General features: G+C 33.7%; 1 protein-coding gene across 10 annotated transcripts in view; it reads right to left on the bottom strand.

Moving 5' to 3' along the window:
• Positions 1-23,438, bottom strand: part of TANC2 (tetratricopeptide repeat, ankyrin repeat and coiled-coil containing 2) — a 357,810-nt gene that overhangs the window by 318,886 nt on the left and 15,486 nt on the right. For 9 of the 10 annotated variants that reach the window (XM_073797499.1, XM_073797503.1, XM_073797500.1 and 6 more), the window contains exon 2: positions 5,989-6,082. The exons of the other annotated variant lie outside the window; for it this stretch is intronic. In XM_073797499.1, the coding sequence (XP_073653600.1) occupies positions 5,989-6,055 (67 nt within the window). In that variant the 5' untranslated portion in view covers positions 6,056-6,082. The remainder of the gene's footprint in view (positions 1-5,988; positions 6,083-23,438) is intronic. 10 annotated transcript variants of the gene reach the window in all.

Genomic DNA, 23,438 nt, shown 5'->3' with positions numbered 1-23,438 from the left:
ATATAAAATGCTTTTTCAGAATATAATGATATGATAATGTGGTTCTAAATTTTTTTTCTAAGTAAAAAACTTACATTGATTTTCTGATATAGAAACGTCTTTGCATTCCTGGAACAAATTCTACTGTTGTAGTACACAATCAGGAATTATTTATATTTAACTATAAGTTTTACTTACTTTGCTCACTTTTCTTTCTGCATCTCCTTCTTTCCTCACATTTATTTTTTATTTTGGTAGAAGACAGCCTCAAGATATTTTTTTTCTCCCAATGGCTGCGTTATATTAAGGGTACTATACTTCCTGAGTTCTTGAATATCTGAAATTGACAGTATTTTGCCCCCCTCATACTTGAATGATGGTTTACCAAAACAATGATACAATGATACCAAATAGTGGCATTAGTTATATCAAAGAAACATATTGGAACTTTTACTAATTACTTGCATGATTTTAAATAATAAAAACAACAGTTAAGAAAAATATAAATAAACATTTAATTTTTAGGAAACATAAAAACACACATGATTTCTTTATAACTCATAATTCAAAAGAGCCACACAGTTGTCTTTTCACAAAGCAAGAGTTCCAAGTCCTACGTACCTCAGAAACAATTTTCACATCATAAAACTGAATTAAGCTATAAAATTCAAAGCTGATATTCACATATCCTTAGAGGGAAAACTTTGCCTGAGAAAATTCATTTGTTATTACTTGATATAAAATCTATTTCTGTTAAATATTTATGTAGTGCCCCACACAAGAGTTGAGATCAACTATTTAAAGGACAAATTAGAACAGTCAATATCCTTTATTACAAGTGCTTTTCAAACTAAAAACTAAATTGGTTCCCTAAAACAAAACAAAACAAATGATTATGCCATGAGAAAACTTACCTTACTAACTTTAAAAATAAGCCATGGGCCAAAAGTTAATATAAAGAATAAAGTACCCACCCAATTATTCATTAATGATTAAAGAAAAAAACTGTAATGATGAAAACATTAATGATATCATCCCATAAACACACTCCTTCTTTTAATATCAAATTTATTCTTGCTTTGGAATTCTTGTCCTAGAGAACATTTGAAAAAAAATACTGCTTCTCTATCAATTCTTGCCATATAGAATACAAATCACTATTTTTATAACTACTCTAACTTACAACTACTCTAAATTATAAACATTTTACATGAAAAGCCATGGAGAAGAATAAACACTAGAATAAGACCCCCCGAAATCATTACTGACATAATTAAATACCTAGTAAATCAAAATAATAAGCTTTAATAATACAGTAGAACCTTGACATATATGGATTTAATAATATGATTGCTACTAAAGCAGTAGTTACTCAGAAGTCTACGATACAATAATTTGTAATTTTGCTAAAGCACAAATTTGGTGCCTACCTCTAATAAGGGTAGTATGTGGAAATAAATCACACCTGGTACTCAGGGCAAAAAGTCTACCCAGCATCTGCATCTTAATATGGCTTTACTGTTTTCTACTAGTTATTTTATATGGATTAGTTGTTGTGAAGTGACAGAAAATCCTACTCCTGGTGTCAAAAGTAAACAACTGTAGGTGTCTAAGGAAATCATAGTTCTTGACCAGAAAATAAATTTTGGATAAACCATTTCTTTAAGTGACAAATGAGGAGGCAGCTTGGATCTCTGACATGTATGAGTTACTCTGTGTGTGTGTCTTTCAAAAAGCGACCAGTGGGGTGACATCAACTATTATTCGTCTTCTGCTAAATCCAGTTAATGTCTGGGGAGATGCAATACCTAAATGCAATGTAGTTCTCTGGATTCAATTCTGGAACACAATGAGGAGTTTAATGAAAAAGCTAACGAAATCCAAATAAAAGTGTGGAGTTTAGTTAACAGCAATATACCAATGTTGGTTTCTTAGTTTTGACAAATGCACCATGGTAATATAAGATGTAACAGTTGGGAAAATTAGGTAAAGGATATACAGGAATTCTCTGTACTATCTTTGCAACTTTTCTGTAAAACTAAAATTAACCCAAAATGAAAAGTTCATGGGAAGAAAAAAGAGGAATAGGAGGAAATAAAATTATATTAGTAAAAATCAACAGAAACAGACACATTTAGAGTTAGACAAAAAAATATAGATATAAATATAGTAGGTCTATATTTATAAAAGATAAGAGACAAGATTGAGAATAGTACTGACAAAGAACAGAAAAACATAAAAACCTAATGGTGTCTACCTGCAGACTGTTTTTAAGTTGAAAGGGGAAAATTAGTATCTACATAGCAGAGAAACTGGACCGTACACTGATTTGGTCATCAAAATCACTAATGAGTGACAGATGGACATTATGTGCCTCCAGCTGTGATAACCCAAAAAGAAAAGAACGTATGTAACATTCAGACCACAGAAACATACCCTGAATCTAATCATTAAAAAAAATCAGAACAAATATAAAATTAGGAGCATTCTAGTTATTCATCAAGCATGTCAAGAAAGGCTGAGAAACTGTTTTGAATTAAATGAGAGTAAAAAGACATAACAAGTAATATAATACCTTATTCTAGACTGGATCTTGGAAGGGAAGAGGGAAAATTCTTTTTTTAAAAGTTACTAGGTAAACTGACAAAATTTGGAGAATAGATGGTAGATTGGATAAAAGTATTATATCAATCTTAAACTGCCTGAGGTTGATAACTGGACTGTGGTATAAAAAAGAATTTCCTTAAGAAATACCCGTTGAAATTTTTAGGAGTAAAGGGGCATGATGTATTTAACCCACCCTCAAGTGATTTAAAAAAGAGTGAGTGAGAGAGAAAGGGTGAAGTAGGGGAGAAATGGAGACACTGTGCATGTGTACTTATAGAGAGAGAATGATGAAACAAGTGCGGTGAAAAGTTCATGAATCTGTGCAAGGGTATATGGAGTTCTTTGCACTACTGCTGCAACCTTTCAGTAAGCTCAAAATTATTTCCAAATTTTGGGAATTCCCTGGAGGTCCAGTGGTTAGCACTCTGTGCTTTCACTGCCAAGGGCCTGGGTTCAATCCCTGTTCGGGGAACAAGGATCCCACAAGCCACACGGCGTAGCCAAAAAAAATTAATTAAAAAAAATTATTTCCAAATTAAAAAAAAATTTAAAAAGCAAATGGAAGTTCTAGAACTGAAATATACAAAAACTAAAATTAAGAACTGAATGTGGTTAAGAACAGATTATATACCAATGGAAAGTGAATCAGTGAACTATAAGATAGATAAAAAGAAAATATCCAGCATAAAGTATATAGAGACAAAAGGATAGAAAGAGAGTGTAAGAGACATAGATGACATGCATGTAGTCTATCAAATGCATAACTGGAGTCCTAGAAAGAAAGGAGAAAGAGAAAAAGGGGAAAAAAATAAAATTTGAAGAGATAATGAGTAATAGCTTTCCAAAACTGATGAAACTCATCAAGCCACAGATTCAAAAAACCCTACAAACATAAATAAATAGAAGAGAAACAAAGACAGATTAAAAAGAAAACCACTCCTAGGCACATCAATGTAAATGTAGAAAACTAAAAACAAAAAAGAAAAACATCAGATTGCCTTTAAAGAGGGAGCAATTAGACAGTTGACTTTTCACCAGAAATAATTCAAGAAGCCAGAAGACAATGAACAATATTTCAAAGTGCTGAAAGAAAATAACTGCCAACCTATAATTCCACTCCCAGCAAAAACATCCTACAAAAAATAAAGGCAAAATAAAGACACTTTCAGATAACTAAACGCAAAGTAAAATCACCACATCAAGATCCCAACTAAAGGAAATTTTAAAGGGTGTTCTACAAACAAAAAGAAATTTGGTGATCCCATCTAGAAAGTGAAGGAAGCAGGAGGGAACAAATATCAATAAAAATGTCAAATACATGAATAAACCCAAACAACAGTGACTACATAAAACAATAATAATGTCTTGTGGCATTTAAATAAATATAGGTGAAAAGATTCTAAGGCTCTTCCATTGTCCAGGAAGTGGGTAAAAGTACAAATTGATACCAAACTTTGATTGATGTTTTAATCTTTAAGCTAACCACTGAATGAATTATAAGAGTATATAATCTCCAAGTCAATAAGGAGAGATATGGAATATAAAAAATCTTTTGATCAATCCAAAATAAAGCAATACAGGAGAGAGAAAAAGCACAGAACAGTCAGGACAAGCACAAAACACACAGCAATATGTTATATTTAAACCCAAATATATCACTGGTTGAATTACTATAGACGAACCAACATTTCCCTTAAGAGAAAAACTTGTCTGAATGAATAAAAAAGGAAAATTCAACTATGTGCTATTAACAGTATAAACATATATATATGTTGAAAATAAAAGAATGGAACAAATTATACCTTATAAATACTAATCAAAAGAAAGCTAGTACAGCTATACTAACATTAGACAAAACCAACTTTCAAACAAAAGGCATTATTAAAAATCCAGGGCTTCCCTGGTGGCGCAGTGATTGAGAGTCCGCCTGCCGATGCAGGGAACACGGGTTCGTGCGCTGGTCTGGGAAGATCCCACATGCCACAGAGCAGCTGGGCCCATGAGCCATGGCCGCTGAGCCTGCGTGTCCAGAGCCTATGCTCCGCAATGGGAGAGGCCACAACAGTGAGAGGCCCGCGTACCGCCAAAAAATATATATATATAGAGAGGGACATTTTGTTATGGTAAAACAGTTAATTCACCAGGAAGATATAGTAAGTCTAAATTTCAATGCATCTAATAAGATATCTTTCAAATACAGACAATTCTACAATCATAGTGTGAGATTTAATCACACCTTTCTCAGTAAATAATTTAAAAAAAATAAGTTAGAATATAAAACGTTTGAGGACTACCATTAACAAAAACTGACCCACACTACACCCAACAACTGCAGAATCCACATTATTTGGTGCATCTAGAACATTAGACTAAATTGATCATATGCTGAGCTGTAAGGGAAATCTCAATAAATATGAAAAGAATAAAATACAGGATAGGTTCTCTGATAAGAGTACAAATAAGGTAAGTTAATAATAAGATAACCAGGAAATCATCAACTGTTTGGAAATTAACAATTATACTTTAAATACCTATGGATCAAGAAGAAATCACAAAGAGAGCTAAAAAACATTTGAAGAGAATGATAATGAACATACTACTTACGAAAACTTGTAAAATACATAAAAATTAGGAAATTGAAAAGATTAAAAGGATATAATAGCAACAAGGACATACTGTATAGCCCAGGGGATTATACCCATTATCTTATAATAACCTATAATGGAATATAACCTGAAAAAATACTGAATCACTATGATGCACACCTGAAACTAACACAATATTGTAAATCAACTATACTTCAATTAAAGAAAAGAATATGATAAATACCAACAACCCATTTGCAGAAAACAAACATTTAGTACATTAATCTTCAACATTTCTCCCAAAAAAGTATCTATACAGTTTTGGTTTGTTTTTACCTTAAAAGCCTAAGAATTACACTCTTGTTATTTTTAAAAAATCTTTATTTTAATGACTAGAAAAATGTTCAACTTATATTTCACTTTCTGTATAACCCTTTGAGGACAGTTTCTATTATTTTTAGTCTCATTCCCCAAAGAGTATCTAGGACTGAAATAATTTTACATGTTAATTCAAAAGTAAATTTAGGTCTAGAAAGTCTTTAATACATAGTTCACAGAAGCATTATACCCTCATATATCAGAAATAAATATTTTTCTTTCATTAACTCTTCCTTTACCTGACTATTCCTGATGAGTGTTCATCAAGTGTTCCTCTTAATAAAGAGTCTGACAGCCTATAGGAATGTACACTTTCTTTTTTTCTAAATTAAATAAGCTATTTAATAAATATATAAAGTGTTGTAGCACTAATTCAGATCCCTAAGAAAACTTTCTTTTCTAAAACATCACACAGAATAAATGTAGCAGAGTCACTCACCACTTGATCTATTCTTACGACTTGATTTCCCTCCAGTAAGAAGCATCTTGAGACTATTCCGAAACATGATTGTGCTATTCTAGTATTCACAAAACTGTAAAAGAAAATGTGGGAAAACGTTAGAAAACTTGGTTTTCTATTCAAAATACTATTAAGAATTAATTTTAAATGTGCTATAAGGAATTAACTACTCTGTTTAAATATATAGTACAGAAATTTTAACTACATGAGAGAAACATTTATTTAAATAATTTAATTTAATTAAACATTTATGTTGTTTCTTAAAAATATACTATAATACTTTGAGTACCCTAAGAGACAAAGGTAGACATCACTGAGGGTACACAGAAATAGAAAACAATTAGGTTGCTATAAATACAGTTTACCCTTCCACCAAGCTCTCCATTTCTTGGACAATTGTCCCATATGCTCAATACACACACCCAAAGTTTAAGAGTTCAGAACTTAAGAACGGATGCCTATTTCCCATTGGTCAAGCCAGAATTCCATCTCATGAGACTACTAATATACATGAGTACATCAGTATACAGATATACTACTAACCTCTTTATGTCCCGCTCCTATCAAAGGAAAATCCTGCTGACTGTGCTTTGGATTATGTCCTCTCTCACCTCAAGAACTTTTATCTAAAAGTCATCTTCCTTTTCTCTCTCACGCAGCTTTAATTTTTTTCTCTCTACTGAATCATTCCAGTCATAACATAAACATGCTAGTACGTCCTAACCAAAAACAAATAAGTAAGCCCCTCTCTGTACTCCCACAAGGACCAATTACTGCTCCTATATCCTTGCTATGCACAGCAAAATTTCCCAAGTGTCAGTACTCGGCACCTGCAGCAGACTGAACAGAGCAAATGTGAATTAGAACAGAGGTTAACAGAAAATCTCCAAACCAAAGCACAGAGAAATTAAAGGTTGAAAACTACAGAAGTGTATGAGAGGCATATGGAATCCTTTGAAAGGTTCTCACATACATATCATTGAAATCCCAGAAAAAAAGAAAGAAAAAATAAGAAAGAAACGTTATATGAAGTGACAACAATCAAGAATTTCCTAACACTGATGAGACATAAAGCCACATCTTTAAGCAGCTAGGGAAAAAATAAACACACTGAAAGAAGCAACAATCAACAGACTGAGCGATAACTTTGAATAGAAATGCTGAATGGCACAAGACAATGGAATGACTGCTTAAAATTTTTGAAAGAAAAGAGGTGCTAATCAAGAAATCTATTCACAGTTTTAAATGTTTTGAAAAATGAAAATGAAATAAAGGTGATTTCAGAACAAAAACAAGGAATTTATCAGTAAAAGAAATACTAAAAGGGAGTTCTTCCAACAGAAGGAAAATAATACTAGAAAAAAACATAGAAATGCAAAAAGGAAGAGCCACAGAAAAGTAAGTATATTGGCAAATATGAATGAACTATAATTGTAAAAAAATATAACATTACTAATTTGTTAAGTTTAAAATATATAGAGATTTTAAATGCATAACGACAATGACAGAAAAGTGAGGAGTGGGGTAAACGAAGTTAAAGTGTCCAAGATATCTGTCTACATTGTGCAGGAAGTGGCAGAAGTAATAATTTACACTAGACTGCAACAACTCAAAATTCATGTAGTAATTTCTAGGATAGCCATTAAAAGCTAACTGAGGTGAGAAAAAGAATGATTAAAATATCTGACTGAACCAAAGAAGGTAAGAAGTGAGAGAAAAAGCACGGTACCTGCGGATAAAATATAAAATAAATAGTATGTTGGTAGCTTTAAACTTAAATTATATCTGTTATTATGTTAAATACTCTACTAAAAGACTATTTATGGACACAGAAAGAGTAAATATAAAATGATGAGAAAAGATATACCACAAAAAAATCAATTAAAAAGAAGCTAGCATAGCTATGCCAATATCAAAGTAGACAAGGCAAGATATTTCTTAATAATTAAAAAGTCATACCAACAAGAAGATACCCTAATTCTAAACCTCAATGGACCCAACAACAAAGCTTAAAAATATATAAAGCAAAAATATCCAAGACTAATAGATGATACAGACAAATCCGTAATCACGTGGGAGACTAACACACATTTGTCAATAGCTACAAGATCAAGCAGACAAAAAATTCACTTAAGATATATTGATAGACGATTTGAACTACATAATTAACCAACTAGACTTACAAGGTATATGTATAGTACGCTCTTCCAAATAAAAAGAGAATACACAAACTATACACAAAACATATACCAAAATGGACCATATGCTGGGTTATAAAGCAAGTCTCAATAAATTTCAAAGCACTGAACTCTTTAGGAGTATATTCTCTGACTACAACGCAAATTATTACAAGTGAATAATTTTTAAAAATTGAGAAAATCCCCTACTGCTTGAAAATTAAGTGATGCACTTCTAAATAACCCATGAGTCAAAAAACATAAATAAATCACAATGGAAATTTTAAAAAATTTGCAATGAATGATAATGAAAAAATGACTTAGGGAAACATATGGGATGTTACTAAAGCAATGCTTATAAATAAATGTATACCTTAAATGCAGTATTAGAACAGAAGGGTCAAAATCAATAGCTAAACTTCTATCTCAAGAAGTTCAAAAACTAACAGCAAACCAATCCAAAGGAAGTAAATGGAAAGAAACAGTAAAGAGTAAAAATGAGTGAAGCAGAAAACAAATCCAAAATGGATAAAATCAACAAAGTCAAACACTGGATTTCTGAAAAGCAGCAAAATTGAAAAACCTAGTAGCAGGGCTGATCAAGAAAAACAGATGGAAATTACCAATATCAGGAATGAAATAGGGGACATCATTTCAGATACTAAAGCCTTTTTCTAAATAGGAAGATATACGAACAACTTTACACCAAATTTAACATTTTACATGAAACAAATTCTTTGAAAAATACAACTTAATGAAACACAAAGTTGAGCAGAAAATCTCAACTAGCTCTATCTCTATTAAAGAAACTGAATTTATCAAAACTTTTCCCACAAAGAAAAGTACCGGGCCAGACTATTTCACTGGTGAAGTCTGGCAAACATTTAAGAGTAACACCAATCTTATAAAAATTCTTTAAGAAAATAAAAATAATACTTCCCAACACATTTTAAGAGGGCAACATGATCTTAATCACAAAATCTAACTGATTATAAGAAAAGACAATTACAGATTACATACCGCATGAACATCGACTCAAAAATCCTTAACGAAAGACACTGAAAACTACAAAAGGTTGCTTTAAAAAGAATTAAAGAAGACCTAAATAAGTAGAGACAGAGGCACACCTCGGAGATATTGTGGGTTTGGTTCCAGACCACTGCAAAAAAGTAAATACTACAATAAAGTGAGTCACACGAATTTTTTGGTTTCCCAGTGCATATGAAAGTTATATTTACTCTATACTGTAGTCTATTAAGTATGCAATATCATTATGTCTGAGAAAACAATGCATTATATATACCTTAATTTTAAAATACTTTAATGCTAACCATCACCCAAGCCTTCAGCAAGTTATAGTGATAACATCAAAGATCACTGATCACATACAGAAAATAAACTAGTGGTTACCGAAGGGGATAGGCAAATTAGGGGTATGGGACTAAGACATACAAACTACTGTGCATAAAATAGATAAGCAACAAGGATATATTGTATAGCACAGGGAATTACAGCCATTTCTTGTAGTAACTTTTAATGGAGTACAATCTGTAAAAATATTGAATCACTATGCTGTATATCTGAAACCAATATAATATTGTATAAATCATACCTCAATTTTAAAAAAGATCATTGATCACAGATCACCATAACAAATATAATAAAAAATGAAAATGTCTGAAATATTGCAAGAACTACCAAATTGTGTCAGAGACACGAAGTGAACAAATACTGTTGGAAAAATGGTGCCAATAGACTTGCTCAACTCAGGGTTGCCACAAACCTTCAATATGTAAAAAACACAATATCTGCAAGGCACAGTAAAGTGAAGCATAGTAAAACAAGGTATGCCTATATACTATGTTCACAGATCGGAAGGTTCAATATCGTTAAACTGTCAATTCTCCCTATATTGCTCTAAAGAAACAATACAATCTCAACCAAATTCCAGCAGGCATTTTTTGTGTGTGTAAATTGAGAAGCTGATTCTAAAATGCATATGGTACTGCAAAGAGCCTAGAACATCCAAAGCAATCTTGGAAACTACCAAAAAAAGCTAAAGCACTTATAAGACCTGAAATCAAGACTTAACTCTATAAAGCTCCAGTAACTGTGACAGTACAGTACTGTCGTAAGATTCATCAAATAGATCAATGGAACAGAATAGCTAGTGTAGAAAAAGACCTATACTTAATACCGTCATTTGTTTTCAACAAAGTCATTAACGGGTAAAGGAAAGTCTTTTCAACAAATGGTGGTGGAACAAATATATATCCATTTCTTAAAACTTAACCTTGATCTGTGTCTCACACTATACATGAAAATTAATTCAAAGTAAATCAAACATCAAACATCACATAAATGCTAAACTCATAAAGCTTTCAGAAGAAAACACAGGAGAATATCTTTATTATTTAGAGCAGGCAAAGGATTCTTAGACACAGCAAGTAATAACCATAAAAATTCATTAAAATGTAAAAAAAATCTGCTCATCAAAAATAACATTAAGTAAATGAATAGACAAATCACAAACTGGGAGAAATTATGCACAAAACATATATCTAACACAAATAAACATCCAAGATATATAAAAAACACCTACAACTCAATAATAAAGAGACAATTCAATTTTTAAATGGGTAAAAGATTTGAATAGACACTTTAAAAAAAAAGATATATCTTCTTTTTTAACACACATATAAAAGGAGCTCAACATTCTGTCATTGGGTAAATACAAATTACAACGAGCTACCTCTATATTCCCATCAGAAGAGCTAATTTTTTAAAGCCTGACAATATCAAATATTGACCAGGATGGAGAGCAACTGAAATTCTTAATACATTGTTTTAGGAGTATAATGATACAATTGCTTTGGAGAGTTTATTATAAAACTAAGCATATACCTAACATATGACTCCACCCCTTACATATTTACCCAGGAGAAATGAAAACATATGTACTTAAAAAGACTAGTACAACAATTTTCATAGCAGCTTTATTCATAACAGCCAAAAACTAGCACAGGTGCCCATCAACAGGAAGATGGATAAACTGTGGGATCTTCTTACAGTGGAATACTACTCAGCAATAAAAAGGTATGAACTATTAATATGTTCAACAACACAGATAAATCTCAAAATATAGTATGTTGAGTGAAAGAAACTTACATTAAAATGTATGCAGTTGGGCTTCCCTGGTGGTGCAATGGTTGAGAATCTGCCTGCTAATGCAGGGGACATGGGTTTGAGCCCTGGTCTAGGAGGATCCCACATGCCGCGGAGCAACTAGGCCCGTGAGCCACGACTACTGAGCCTGCGCGTCTTGAGCCTGTGCTCTGCAACAACAGAGGCCGCGATAGTGAGAGGCCCGCGTGCACCGCGATGAAGAGTGGCCCCCGCTTGCCACAACTAGAGAAAGCCCTCGCACAGAAACGAAGACCCAACACAGCAAAAATTAATTAATTAATAAAATGTATGCATTAATATATGGTAAGAAAAAAATCAGAATAATTGTTGTCTCTTAGGAATAGATATGAGAATTAACTGAGAAAAGGCATGAGTAAATTTTCCAGTATGATGGCAATATTCCGTATCTTGAGGGAGCTTGGGATACACATATGCATACATTTGTCAAAACTCAGCCAATGTTCACACCAGATTTATGCATCACATTGCATATAAATTTTACTTCAGAAGAAAAAAGTAAGAAAATATTCAACTTTACTTAATGATATTCATGCTTAAATATTTAGAGAAAAGCATACTGACATATCCAATTACTTTGAAATGCATTAAAAAAATAAGACAAAATGATGGATGGATAGAGGGAAGTGAAGGCACACATGTAATAAAGCAATTATAGCAAAATGCTAACACAAGATTCTAAGTAGTAGATATACATGTGTTAAATGTAAAATTATGTTAAATATCTATATGTTTGAATTTTTTTATATGAGGTAAAAACACACTGCCACAAAAGAAACTCTAGGCCCAGATGATTTCAAAAATTTAAGGAAAAAATAATATCAATCTTACACAAATTGTTCCAGACCGCAGAAGAATAGGAAGCATTTCCAAACATGTTTTCTAAAGACAGCATAAGCTTGATAACAAAAGTCAACAAGGTTGTTACAGGAAAGAAATGTTACAGACCTCTTTTGCCACAAGTACAAAAATTCTAAACAAAATATTGGCAAAATCAAATCTACCAATATATAGATCAGGACCAAGTGGTGGTTTAATTCAGAAATGAAAAATGATTTAACACATGAAAATCAATATAATTTACCATGTAACAAAATAAATCATATTATCAATAGATGAAACAAAACCAATTGATAAAATTCAACATTCATTATTTTTTTAAAAACTTACACAAAACAATAAAAGAGAAGCTCTTTAATATCATAAAGTGTATCTTTTAAAAAGCCTATAGAGGAACTCCCTGGTGACGCAGTGGTTAAGAATCTGCCTGCCAATGCAGGGGACGCAGGTTCGATTCCTGGTCCGGGAAGACCCCACATGCCACAGAGCAGCTAAGCACGTGCACCACAACTACTGAGCCTGCGCTCTAGACCCGGTGAGCCCCAACTACTGAGCCCACGAGCCCCAACTACTGAAGCCTGCGCACCTACAGCACATGCTCCGCAACAAAAGAAGCCACCGCACTGCAACAGAGAGCAGCCCCCGCTCGCTGCAACCAGAGAAAGCCCGTGCGCAGCAATGAAGACACAACGCAGCCAAAAATAAATAAATTTATTTAAAAAAATAAAAAGCCTATAGCAAACATCATACTAAATGGTGAATGACTGCAAACATTCCCCGAGACTGAAGAATGTGACCACCTATTATCACTACTTGCACTTAACATGGCCCTGAAGGTCTTAGCCAGTACAAATAGCTAAGAACATGAAATAGAAAGTATAAAGAATGAGAACAAAAATGCCACTTTCACAAACAGTATGATTACTTAGAAAACCTAAAAGAATTTATAAACCATTAGAATTAATAAGTGAATTTAGCAAGGTCATTAGATACAGTGTAAAACAAGATTTAAGGTGAACATCAAAAAATAACTTATTCTGGGCTTCCCTGGTGGAGCAGTGGTTGAGAGTCCACCTGCCGATGCAGGGGACATGGGTTCGTGCCCCGGTCTGGGAAGATCCCACACGCCGCGGAGCGGCTGGGCCCATGAGCCATGGCCGCTGAGCCTGCGTGTCCTGAGCCTGTGCTCCACAACGGGAGAGGCCACAACAGTGAGAGGCCCGCATATCGCAAAAAAAAATAAATAAACTTATTCTTTTTCCAGTGAAGATAAATATGGTGATGAATCCTAAAAATATTTCAAGCATTTATGAAATATTCCTTTTATATATGCACTTGAGAGCCATTTTTAGGGTTTCTGCCCCCTAATCTTACTTTAAGAGACTATCTGAGAAGTAAAAGTTCCAAGCTTGATAAGTACTTACTTCACTAATATTTGAAAGACTTAAAAAATTTGTTTTATATGTAGGGATATATAAAAAATATATTTCATGCTTTAAAACATACCATGAAATTTAAATAGCAAACTTTAGAATTCTTAAATTTATATTTTCTTAGAAGAGAATGAACAACTATTTTCTTATATATCAGATTCTCTGCGTGTGTACAAGTGAGAAAAATACATATTATGTAAAATATTATACACATATGATTTCATTTAGTCCTCATCAAAACCTCCTTAAGACAGGTAGTATTTGCTTCATTTTAAAGAAAAGGAAGCTGAATTAAAGAAAAGCAAAATAGCATGTCCACAGTTATACAGCTAATAAATGCTTAAGGTCATATTTGAACCCATGCTCTTTGTCCTCCTCCTCAGTGTCTCTTCTTAAATAAGAAACGCTTAATAAATCTATTTAAAAGAGCTGAAACTATGAAATTTCTAAATCTAGCTTTCCAAATTAAAACTCCCAGAAGCAGTATTCCATTTGGTTCTTGTTTTTAAAATACGTTTATTTATCTTTTTGTGGCACTACCACATACTTATTTTACCTTACTCTAGTAAATTTTTTTTTTTAAGTACTGCTACAGGTTGGCATTAGTCTTTGCAAATGCATCAAGAAAAATTATGACAAAACTCATTTGGGGGTGGGGGGAGAAAAGATATCCTGCTTTAGTGGACACTATGATGTCCCACCCAGATCCTCATTACAGGATCAGTGCATCCGTCCCTCCAGGTGTTACTATTGGCTGAGAGCTGGTCCCCCTTCACCAGACAACTGCTCTAGACTGACTAGAGCCACCAATGACTCATTAGTGCAGGAGTACAAAAGACCAGCTCCTTTTAATTCAAGGAGGGCAACTCTGTGATTTATGCTCCAAAGCCCTCACCCATCTCTTTCTATTCTTTATTTTTCTTCAAATACTGATCTCTAAATGATGTATTATATACCTGTTTTTTTTTTACTGTCAGTTCCCCCACTAGAATATAAGCTTCACAAGGGTATGAAAGCTGCTTATTTAACTCACTGCTGCAAGCCCATAACTGGAGAATAATGCCTGGTAAACAGCAGGTACCAAATAAATATTTACTAAATTAATCAATTAATTTCTTTAGTTTGTATATCACTGTCCAAATCGAATCTCTTGTAGAGAAATCTGATCTTACTCTTTTTATCCTCGATGCCTAGCTCATAGGAGGTTCTCAACACTTCTTAAATTAGTAAATAAATCAATGAATAATTGAGCAAAGACTTGATTAATCAGAGTATTAACTTGGTAAAGAGGTAAACAGATATAATATAAGTAAGCTTCAACAGACAAAAACAGGTTATGAACTAACTAGAATAATGAAGACTAAAATGATTGTGCGTCAGAGAAGGGTACAGAAATTTTAGTCAAGTCCAAATTTTTATCTGAGGAAAAATCAAGAAAATTCTAGACATACTTCAAACTTCTGCCTAACTCAGACCTTACTGCTATATATGTATAGTTCTTCAAAGTTTCAAAAGGAAAAAAAGTATAGGCACAGATTTTTATTAGAAGAAAAATGAATTATTGCTTAAAATTTACTAAAACTAGGAGTAAAAAAGAATAAAAATTTTATATCTAAAAATAAGCCAAGATAACATTCTACAGTTAATTTAAGTAAAAATGATGACAGGTGAAATAAATTAATTATAATGATAATCACTTTTTGAAGTATAGAGGGGTTTTTTTGGTCTTTGGTAGTCCTAAAACATTTTATTAAAATTGACTAAAATGTATAAAGAATGAAATGAAACATAAAATACTTATTTAAGGCTAATTATCCATCTCATTGCTACATTTTGATAAAATGACTTTCTTATTCAAGTTAACCCACCACTAGAAAATTTACTGTAATAAAATATTAATACAGAAACTCTACAAACCTGAAGCTAAGTGGAAAATGACAGTTTGATCTAATTGGATTTATGACAGTAATATATGGCTAAATTTCACCCTACTTTTCCAAGTTTCAGATCCAAATTTTTTTAAATGTTAACTCTCTAGGAGAAATAATCTAAAGTCCTGGCAAGTGAATCTCTGGCAGGAGAATAATGAACAACATTCACAGACCCCCAATCATTTCTAAGTGTCTTGTACTTAACTGATTCAAACCTTACGTTATCTACATGACCCCGAAGCTTCTATGTTTGTGACACACGGCTTAAACCATTCAGGAAAAGTATTGACTATTCTGGCCCTAATGGTCCACCAAGGCTGGAAATTCAATGTCCTATCTCAATACCTTCTTGCACTATTTTATTAGTGGATAATCAATTTTCATTTTCAATGTTCATCCCTCCTGCACATAGAAAGCCCTTTTCTTATCCTGTTATTCAAAAAAGGAGCACAATATCCCCTTCATTCAAACATTTATGTAATAATAATGTAATCAAATTAACTCTTAAGCACTTCTGCACCATTCAGGCTAAATAATCGCAGAATTCCCTTTAACTTTTCCATATCAGACATTTTGCGTTCTGTTAGCCAGCTTCAAAAAAAAATAATCTGTGCTCCTAAATTGTCTTCCATTATCAGTGGTTTGGTATCATTTTTATTCTTATTTCTGGTTTTGTGGTAGATTGATTTATTCTTACTTTTTTTTGTTTTCTCATTCTAGAAACAAGTTGCTCGACATTGGAACTATACCTAGTAGATAAATTATACTATTAACATGCTGTTAAAGTTCTACAGGATCTGAAGAAAATGTTTTCAACAGTAAGAAAATAAAAAACAAGGAAAAGTAATAAACTAAGATATTGTCTGTAGAATTTTAATTACAAAAACAAAAATACATACTGATCCAAATGATGAATTATCACCTTTCCCTATCCAGAAAACCAACAAAATCTCCTTCTAGAATTCTCTCCACAATATTTGGATACTGCCTTTATCAGAGTCCCCTTGAAAACAAATCTGTTGGTATAACTGTGAAAAGTAAACTATAGATCTTTAAAGTAGATGCCACTCATTTTTGAGCATTACCCTTCCCTTCAGAGAAAGTTTCGCAAGGGAAAAAAACACACACACACACCCATGCTTACTAAACATTTCAAAGAAAAATTTTAAACATTACAGGGAAAGATGCAGTGCTTAATGATGCAGATATGATGGAAATGTTGGAAAATATGATAATATCATTTTATAATACATGGTTTTAATGGAAGATGCTAAGCACTTAAGTACATATCCTTGATTTTAAAATATCTAAAAGATAGCATACTCCTCATACAGAAAACCTTAAAGAAAACATGGCACAAGAATGTAATTAATGACTATAAAGTTGTTTAGTGTTTATTTAGTATATGTTTATCTCACTAGACTGTAAAAGCGAGGTTACCACTGAAAACCTTGCACCAGACACAGAAGCTGGTACATAAAACGCATTTAGTGAGTATTTGTTAAAGGCATGAGGGCGTTCCAAAAAATGGACTCACAAATAATCTAAGAGAGAAATAGAGAAGAAAAGAAGATCTCAAAAAAGTATGCACATAACTATAACAGGAGAAGTAAATAACCAATGACAAATGCAATAATGTGAACCATGAGAATATTAGTTAAAAAATAAATCCAGGGCTTCCCTGGTGGTGCAGTGGTTGATAGTCCTCCTGCCGATGCAGGGGACACGGGTTCGTGCCCCGGTCCAGGAGAATCCCACATGCCGCGGAGTGGCTGGGCCCGTGAGCCATGGCCGCTGAGCCTGAGCGTCCGGAGCCTGTGCTCCGCAATGGGAGAGGGCACAACAGTGAGAGGCCCGCGTACCGCAAAAAAAAATAATAATAAAAAAAATAAATCCAGCAGCATAAACTGGTTTTTGAAAAATGGTTAAAACTCTACGTTAAAAAAAAAAAAAGGATAAACAATGATAGGACAAAATCAATACAAGAATGAAGAATCATCTGTCCACTATCTGGAAATTGCATGTTTTTCCATCTGTGAAAGGCATGTTGAATGACCAGTATATTATCAAGAATGACTTTCCACTGAATGTTGACTGAGGTAAATTGCTAGATGTGTCAGATACATTCCATTAAATAACTCCAGAAGTACCTACAATTAATCAAAGATAAGAGACGGTGACAATATAAAGACGGAAGGACTAAGGGAAAATCCAGAGTATCCAGTATAATATACAATAATCATAAAATGTCTGCTCATACTTTAACTTTTTTGAACAAGTTATATCCAGAGAAGTCTTTGGACTGAACAAAATTAGCTGAGCTCTGTCCACAGATAAACAATGGTAATTTCTCTGAGAAATTCTGAACTGCACTGAATAGCATCAAATCATGCAATCTCATTCAAGATTTGAGGGCACAGGAAGGAATGTAGGGCAATTAATTTCTCAAGTAAGGGGAGAAATTGATGATGGGCTCCATCTTACTCTCAATCATCTCACTGTAATGTCCACACAAGGATGCTCACTCTAGCAGTGTATGAAAAATAAAGGAAGACATGGGTATGTATAGCAGCTTTATTTATAAGTGCCCAAACTTGGAAGCAACCAAGATGTCCTTAAGCAGGTGAGTAGATAAATAAACTGTGGTATCCAGATTATGGAATATTATTCAGCACTAAAAAGAGATGAGCTATCAAGCCATGAAAAACCATGGAGGAAACTTAAATGCATATTAAGTGAAAGAAACCAATCTGAAAAGACTGTAAGATTCCAACTATGTGACATTCTACAAAAGGCAAAACTATGAATACTAAAAAGATTAGTGGCTGCTAAGGGTTGGGGGGAGTGATGATTAGGCAGAGCAGAGGATGTTTAGGGCAGCAAAAATATTCTGTATGATATTACAATTGTAGATATATGTCATTATACATTTGTCAAAACCCACAGAATGTATACCACCAAGAGCGAACCCTAATGTAAACTATGGACTTTGGGTGATAATGATGTGTCAATGTAGGTTCGTCAATTTTAACAGATGTACCACTGAAATGTGGGATGCTGACTGTGGGGAAGGTTGTGTATCTGTGGGGACAGGGGGTACATAAGAACTCTGTACGTTCTACTTAACTTTGCTGTGAATCTAAAACTGCTCTAAAATATAAAGCTTCTTAATTTTTTAAAAAAAGAGAATGAAAGAAGGCACAGAATGAGGGAGGTAGAGAGGAAGAGAGGACCCATTAATATGGAAATGATTAAATTTTGGCATAGGAAATACTATGAACTATGGAACACTGTGTATGGTTTAAACAGTATGCAGCACATCTCTTCTAAGATTAAAAATTCTCCAAGCTTTATCCTTAAGTGAAAAAAAGCAAGTAACAGAGCAGTGTGTGCAGTACAGTCTTATAATTTTAAAAACTATGAGTTTGTTGACCTGTACTAGATACACATATGTACTTAAAACTGTGGAGTAAAACTTGTGAGAGAAGATACACAAAACTTCTCAGTGGTTTCCGTAGGAGATGAATACAATGTTGAAAGGAAGATAAATGTGAATTTTTAATTAAATGTATTTGTATTAATGTTAAAAAATAATAGGGCTTCCCTGGTGGCGCAGTGGTTGAGAGTCTGCCTGCCGATGCAGGGGACGTGGGTTCGTGCCCTGGTCCAGGAAGATCCCACATGCCACGGAGTGGCTGGGCCCGTGAGCCATGGCTGCTGAGCCTGTGCGTCCGGAGCCTGTGCTCCGCAACGGGAGAGACCACAACAGTGAGAGGCCCGAGTACCGCAAAAAAAAAAATAATAATAATAATAATAATAAATAAAAATCAGTTGACCCATAGTACATTCACCATCTCTGTCTAGTTCCAAAACATTTTTATCATCTCGAAAGTATTTATTCATTATTGATGTCAGTATAAATTTTTAAATTATTAAGTTGACATAAATTTTCTTTGACTCCCCCAAAAAGCAGATAAGATCTCACAGGGTGAAGGATGAGAGAGCACTCTAGAAAACCTTTGCCTTTCAAGTTGGCTGCCTCCTCAGTTATCCCACCAACCTACATTGTTTCAATGCATACCCAGTGACATATATACCCCCAAAATTAAAAATCATTTTTTTAAGTTTAAAAGTTTAGATCCTTCTTAATATACCCATTTTCTAACAAAAAAAATTAAAGTTACATTAGAGAACTGTTTTGTTACCAGTTCAGTAAAAGGTCAAATGAAAAGAAGAGTATTTACAGAACTGTCACTACCACTCCCTGCATCATTTGCTTTCCCTTGCTTTCTCCAAACCATATAATGAACCGGTCCAGCATGCCTGTGAAGTTAAAATTAAACTATTTTAGAGGCTAAGTCCCGGCACTAAGCATTCTTATAAATAACATCAAGAAACAACCAAAACATATACACACACAGCAGAAACTTTATTTTAATAACATACATTAGCTAAAATTCTTTACAAATTATATTCTTGGGCTTAGGAATACTTCTCTACTTCTAAAACACGTAAAATACAGATGGCAAAGCTACCTCTAATCTTTTTCTAGTAGTAACCTAGAAATAAATTTTTTAAATAAAGTGTCTTTTGATCTACTATTTATTCAATCTTTATTATGAACGAGCTAAGATAAGGCCTTGAACAGATACTGGAGGAAATTTTTAAAAGGTTAATAACAGTTCCTGCCTAAAAGGAGCATCCAGGCAGGTAATGAGAATTAAGGAAAAGTGAACCCACGCACAATTCAAGAGAGAAGGTGCTAAAGGTATCACAAGAGAAATACAAAATGTAATGGGAATTTACAAGAGGGAGAGATTACTTAGAGGATTAAGTAAACAAACATTTCTTAAGTGTCTGCTGTGTGCCTAGCACCATGCTAGATACTAGGATAGCAACACTGTCCTGCCCTCAAGAAACGTAGAGCCAATAGGTGAACAAGAAACCTTATAAATGGCTTATTATAAAATTCAGTGACAGAGCTATTCACAAAATGCCTGGTAGTACAAAAAACTTCACATGCTTATCTACCCACCTTCAGATAGTGTGTGAAAATAATCCTAATGAATTAAAACTATCCTGCTGGTTTACTGACATAATTTTTTAGGGGTTAAAAAATACTTAAAGAAAAAAGTGTAAGTAACATCCTCTCATCATATCCCCTATCTTAAAAATACAATCACAAAAATCATTATCTTTATAAGCATGGTTTTTAGACCTAAGGATGGTTTCTAGGGCAGTTTATAGACACTAATTGTCAAACAAAGTTAAACATTCTTATTAGTGTCAAAACACTAATAGGACTTTTAAGAACAAGAATCCATCTATACCAATACATTAATTTATTTTAATTCCCAATAGATACCCAGAGATAAAGCTTCAGTTGACATAAAGCATTAATAATTAAAATAATAATTTATTGTTATAGGTACAGAGAGAACCCCCCCAAAATTAAGTATAGGATAAAGATAAAATGTCAGACTAAGGGAAGAGCAAAAGAGGAAGAGGTTCAGTAGATGCTGGGTCAAATGGCTGGCCATTAAAGGAAAAAAAAGGGGGTGGGAGGGATGGATGGATTCCTACTTTTACCCATATACAAAAATAAATTCTAGACATAATAAAAATGTAACTACAAAATATTTAACTATAAAAAGAATAGACTTGCATAATAAGAAAACCCATCCTACAATTCTACGCACAATTATGCAATAAAAACCAGAGCACTTATGGGAAAAAAACAAACACAATTTTACACATACCAAATGGCTAAGTAATAAATACCACAATAAATATGGTACTTTACCTTGAGAAACACCTAAGATTTGCTTGTGGAAGTGAATGTCAGAGGGTTGCAACTTGTGAGTTGTAAAGTGACAGAAGGAGGGTTATCAGATACCAAGTATAAAGTTTTAACACCAAATGTGGATGGGTATAACTCAACACACAAGGTAAACTGAGGTAGTTGGTAAATGTCTATCAATCACATTAGAATTCACATTCTCAAAACAAGCAGTATCGCAGAACTGACTAAATAAGTGCTTCTGTTCACCAAATACAAAAAGGAAGGAAGGAAGGAAGGAAGGAAGGCAGGGAGGAAAGAAGGAAGGAAGAAAGAAAATACTCAAATCTCAATTTTTAGGGTATTGAGGATGGGAAACAATTTACTGTTTCCTAATGAACATCCTTAGCAAGCAGTGACTCAGACACTGCAATAACCTAAACCAAAAACCTGTCAATAAACTCATAATTTGTAAGCTATTAATACAATAGCGTCATTATCATTAAGGAGATCAAAATAAGTTACCCACAAGAACGCTAACGTTTGTTGACCAAAACAGTTAATGCCAGGGATGACAATAATGATGACTAGGTGTAGTAAGAAATTAACTACTTTTACCAGGTATCTGTCTTCCAAGGCAAGTTTTTCCATGATTTCATCATGAAATATGGACATAGTTAAATCAACTGATCAAATCATCTTCAAAATTCCAAAAATGCTATATACACCTTTACTTGGCTTCAACCCTATTTCCAGCTGTCTGTTTTGAACATTTATGGATAATGCCAGTACCAGCCTCTGGTTTCTGAAATTGACAGACATAGGAAGCAGAAGATACCAGAAGGGAGGCCAAGTTTGATGAGAGGAAGGCTCAGAAGAAGATGCAGAGCAGATTGCTTAATTTTCCCAGAATTTTCACCAAGTCAGAACCAGTAATAGAAATCAAGTTTCCCAATATCTGTCCTGGAATCCTCATACAAAACAAATAAGAGACATAATTATAATAGTATAATTGTAAGAATTGGGGTTTGGGGGACAGTCCCCATCACCAGTTACTAGTTTTGTGCGCAAGAGCAAACTAATTAGCTTTTCAAAGCCTCAGCTTCCCATCTATAAATTGAGGCTAATAACAGAAAAGTACCTTTCCAATCACTTGTGAAAATTAAGGGAACTAAAGCAAGTAAAGCACTTAGCACAGTCTGGCACCTACTAAGCGATCAATAAACATTAAAGTGTTCAATGAAAATCAGTATTAATTGAGGATATAAACCATCATCAATTTTTCCCAAATTTTCTGATCATCACTTCTAAACCCCTTAATTCTTTTTTTTTTTTACATCTTTATTGGAGTATAATTTCTTTACAATGGTGTGTTAGTTTCTGCTTCATAACAAAGTGAATCAGTTATACATATACATATGTTCCCATATCTCCTCCCTCTTGCGTCCTCCCTCCCACCCTCCCTATCCCACCCATCCAGGTGGTCACAAAGCACCGAGCTGATCTCCCTGTGCTATGCGGCTGCTTCCCACTAGCTATCTATTTTACATTTGGTAGTGTATATATGTCCATGCCACTCTCTCGCTTTGTCACAGCTTACCCTTCCCCCTCCCCATATCCTCAAGTCCATTCTCTAGCAGGTCTGTGTCTTTATTCCTGTTTTACCCCTAGGTTCTTCATGACATTTTTTTTCTTAAGTTCCATATATATGTGTTAGCATACGGTATTTGTCTTTCTCTTTCTGACTTACTTCACTCTGTATGAGAGACTCTAGGTCCATCCACCTCATTACCAATAGCTCAATTTCATTTCTTTTTATGGCTGAGTAATATTCCATTGTATATATGTGCCACATCTTCTTTATCCATTCATCCGATGATGGACACTTAGTAAACCCCTTAATTCCTGATTTATAATATGCCTCTTACACTGGCTGCCTATTTCTTCTTTTTAAAAATGTCACCTTCGGGCTTCCCTGGTGGCACAGTGGTTGAGAGTCCACCTGCCGATGCAGGGGACATGGGCTCGTGCCCTGGTCTGGGAAGATCCCACGTGCTGCAAAGCG

Source organism: Tursiops truncatus, chromosome 20 (genome assembly GCF_011762595.2).
Source record: "Tursiops truncatus isolate mTurTru1 chromosome 20, mTurTru1.mat.Y, whole genome shotgun sequence".
In the NCBI taxonomy this organism is placed as follows: Eukaryota; Metazoa; Chordata; class Mammalia; order Artiodactyla; family Delphinidae; genus Tursiops; species Tursiops truncatus.
The sequence above is the reverse complement of the archived record's forward strand: the minus strand, read 5'-3'. Positions and strand labels throughout refer to the sequence as shown.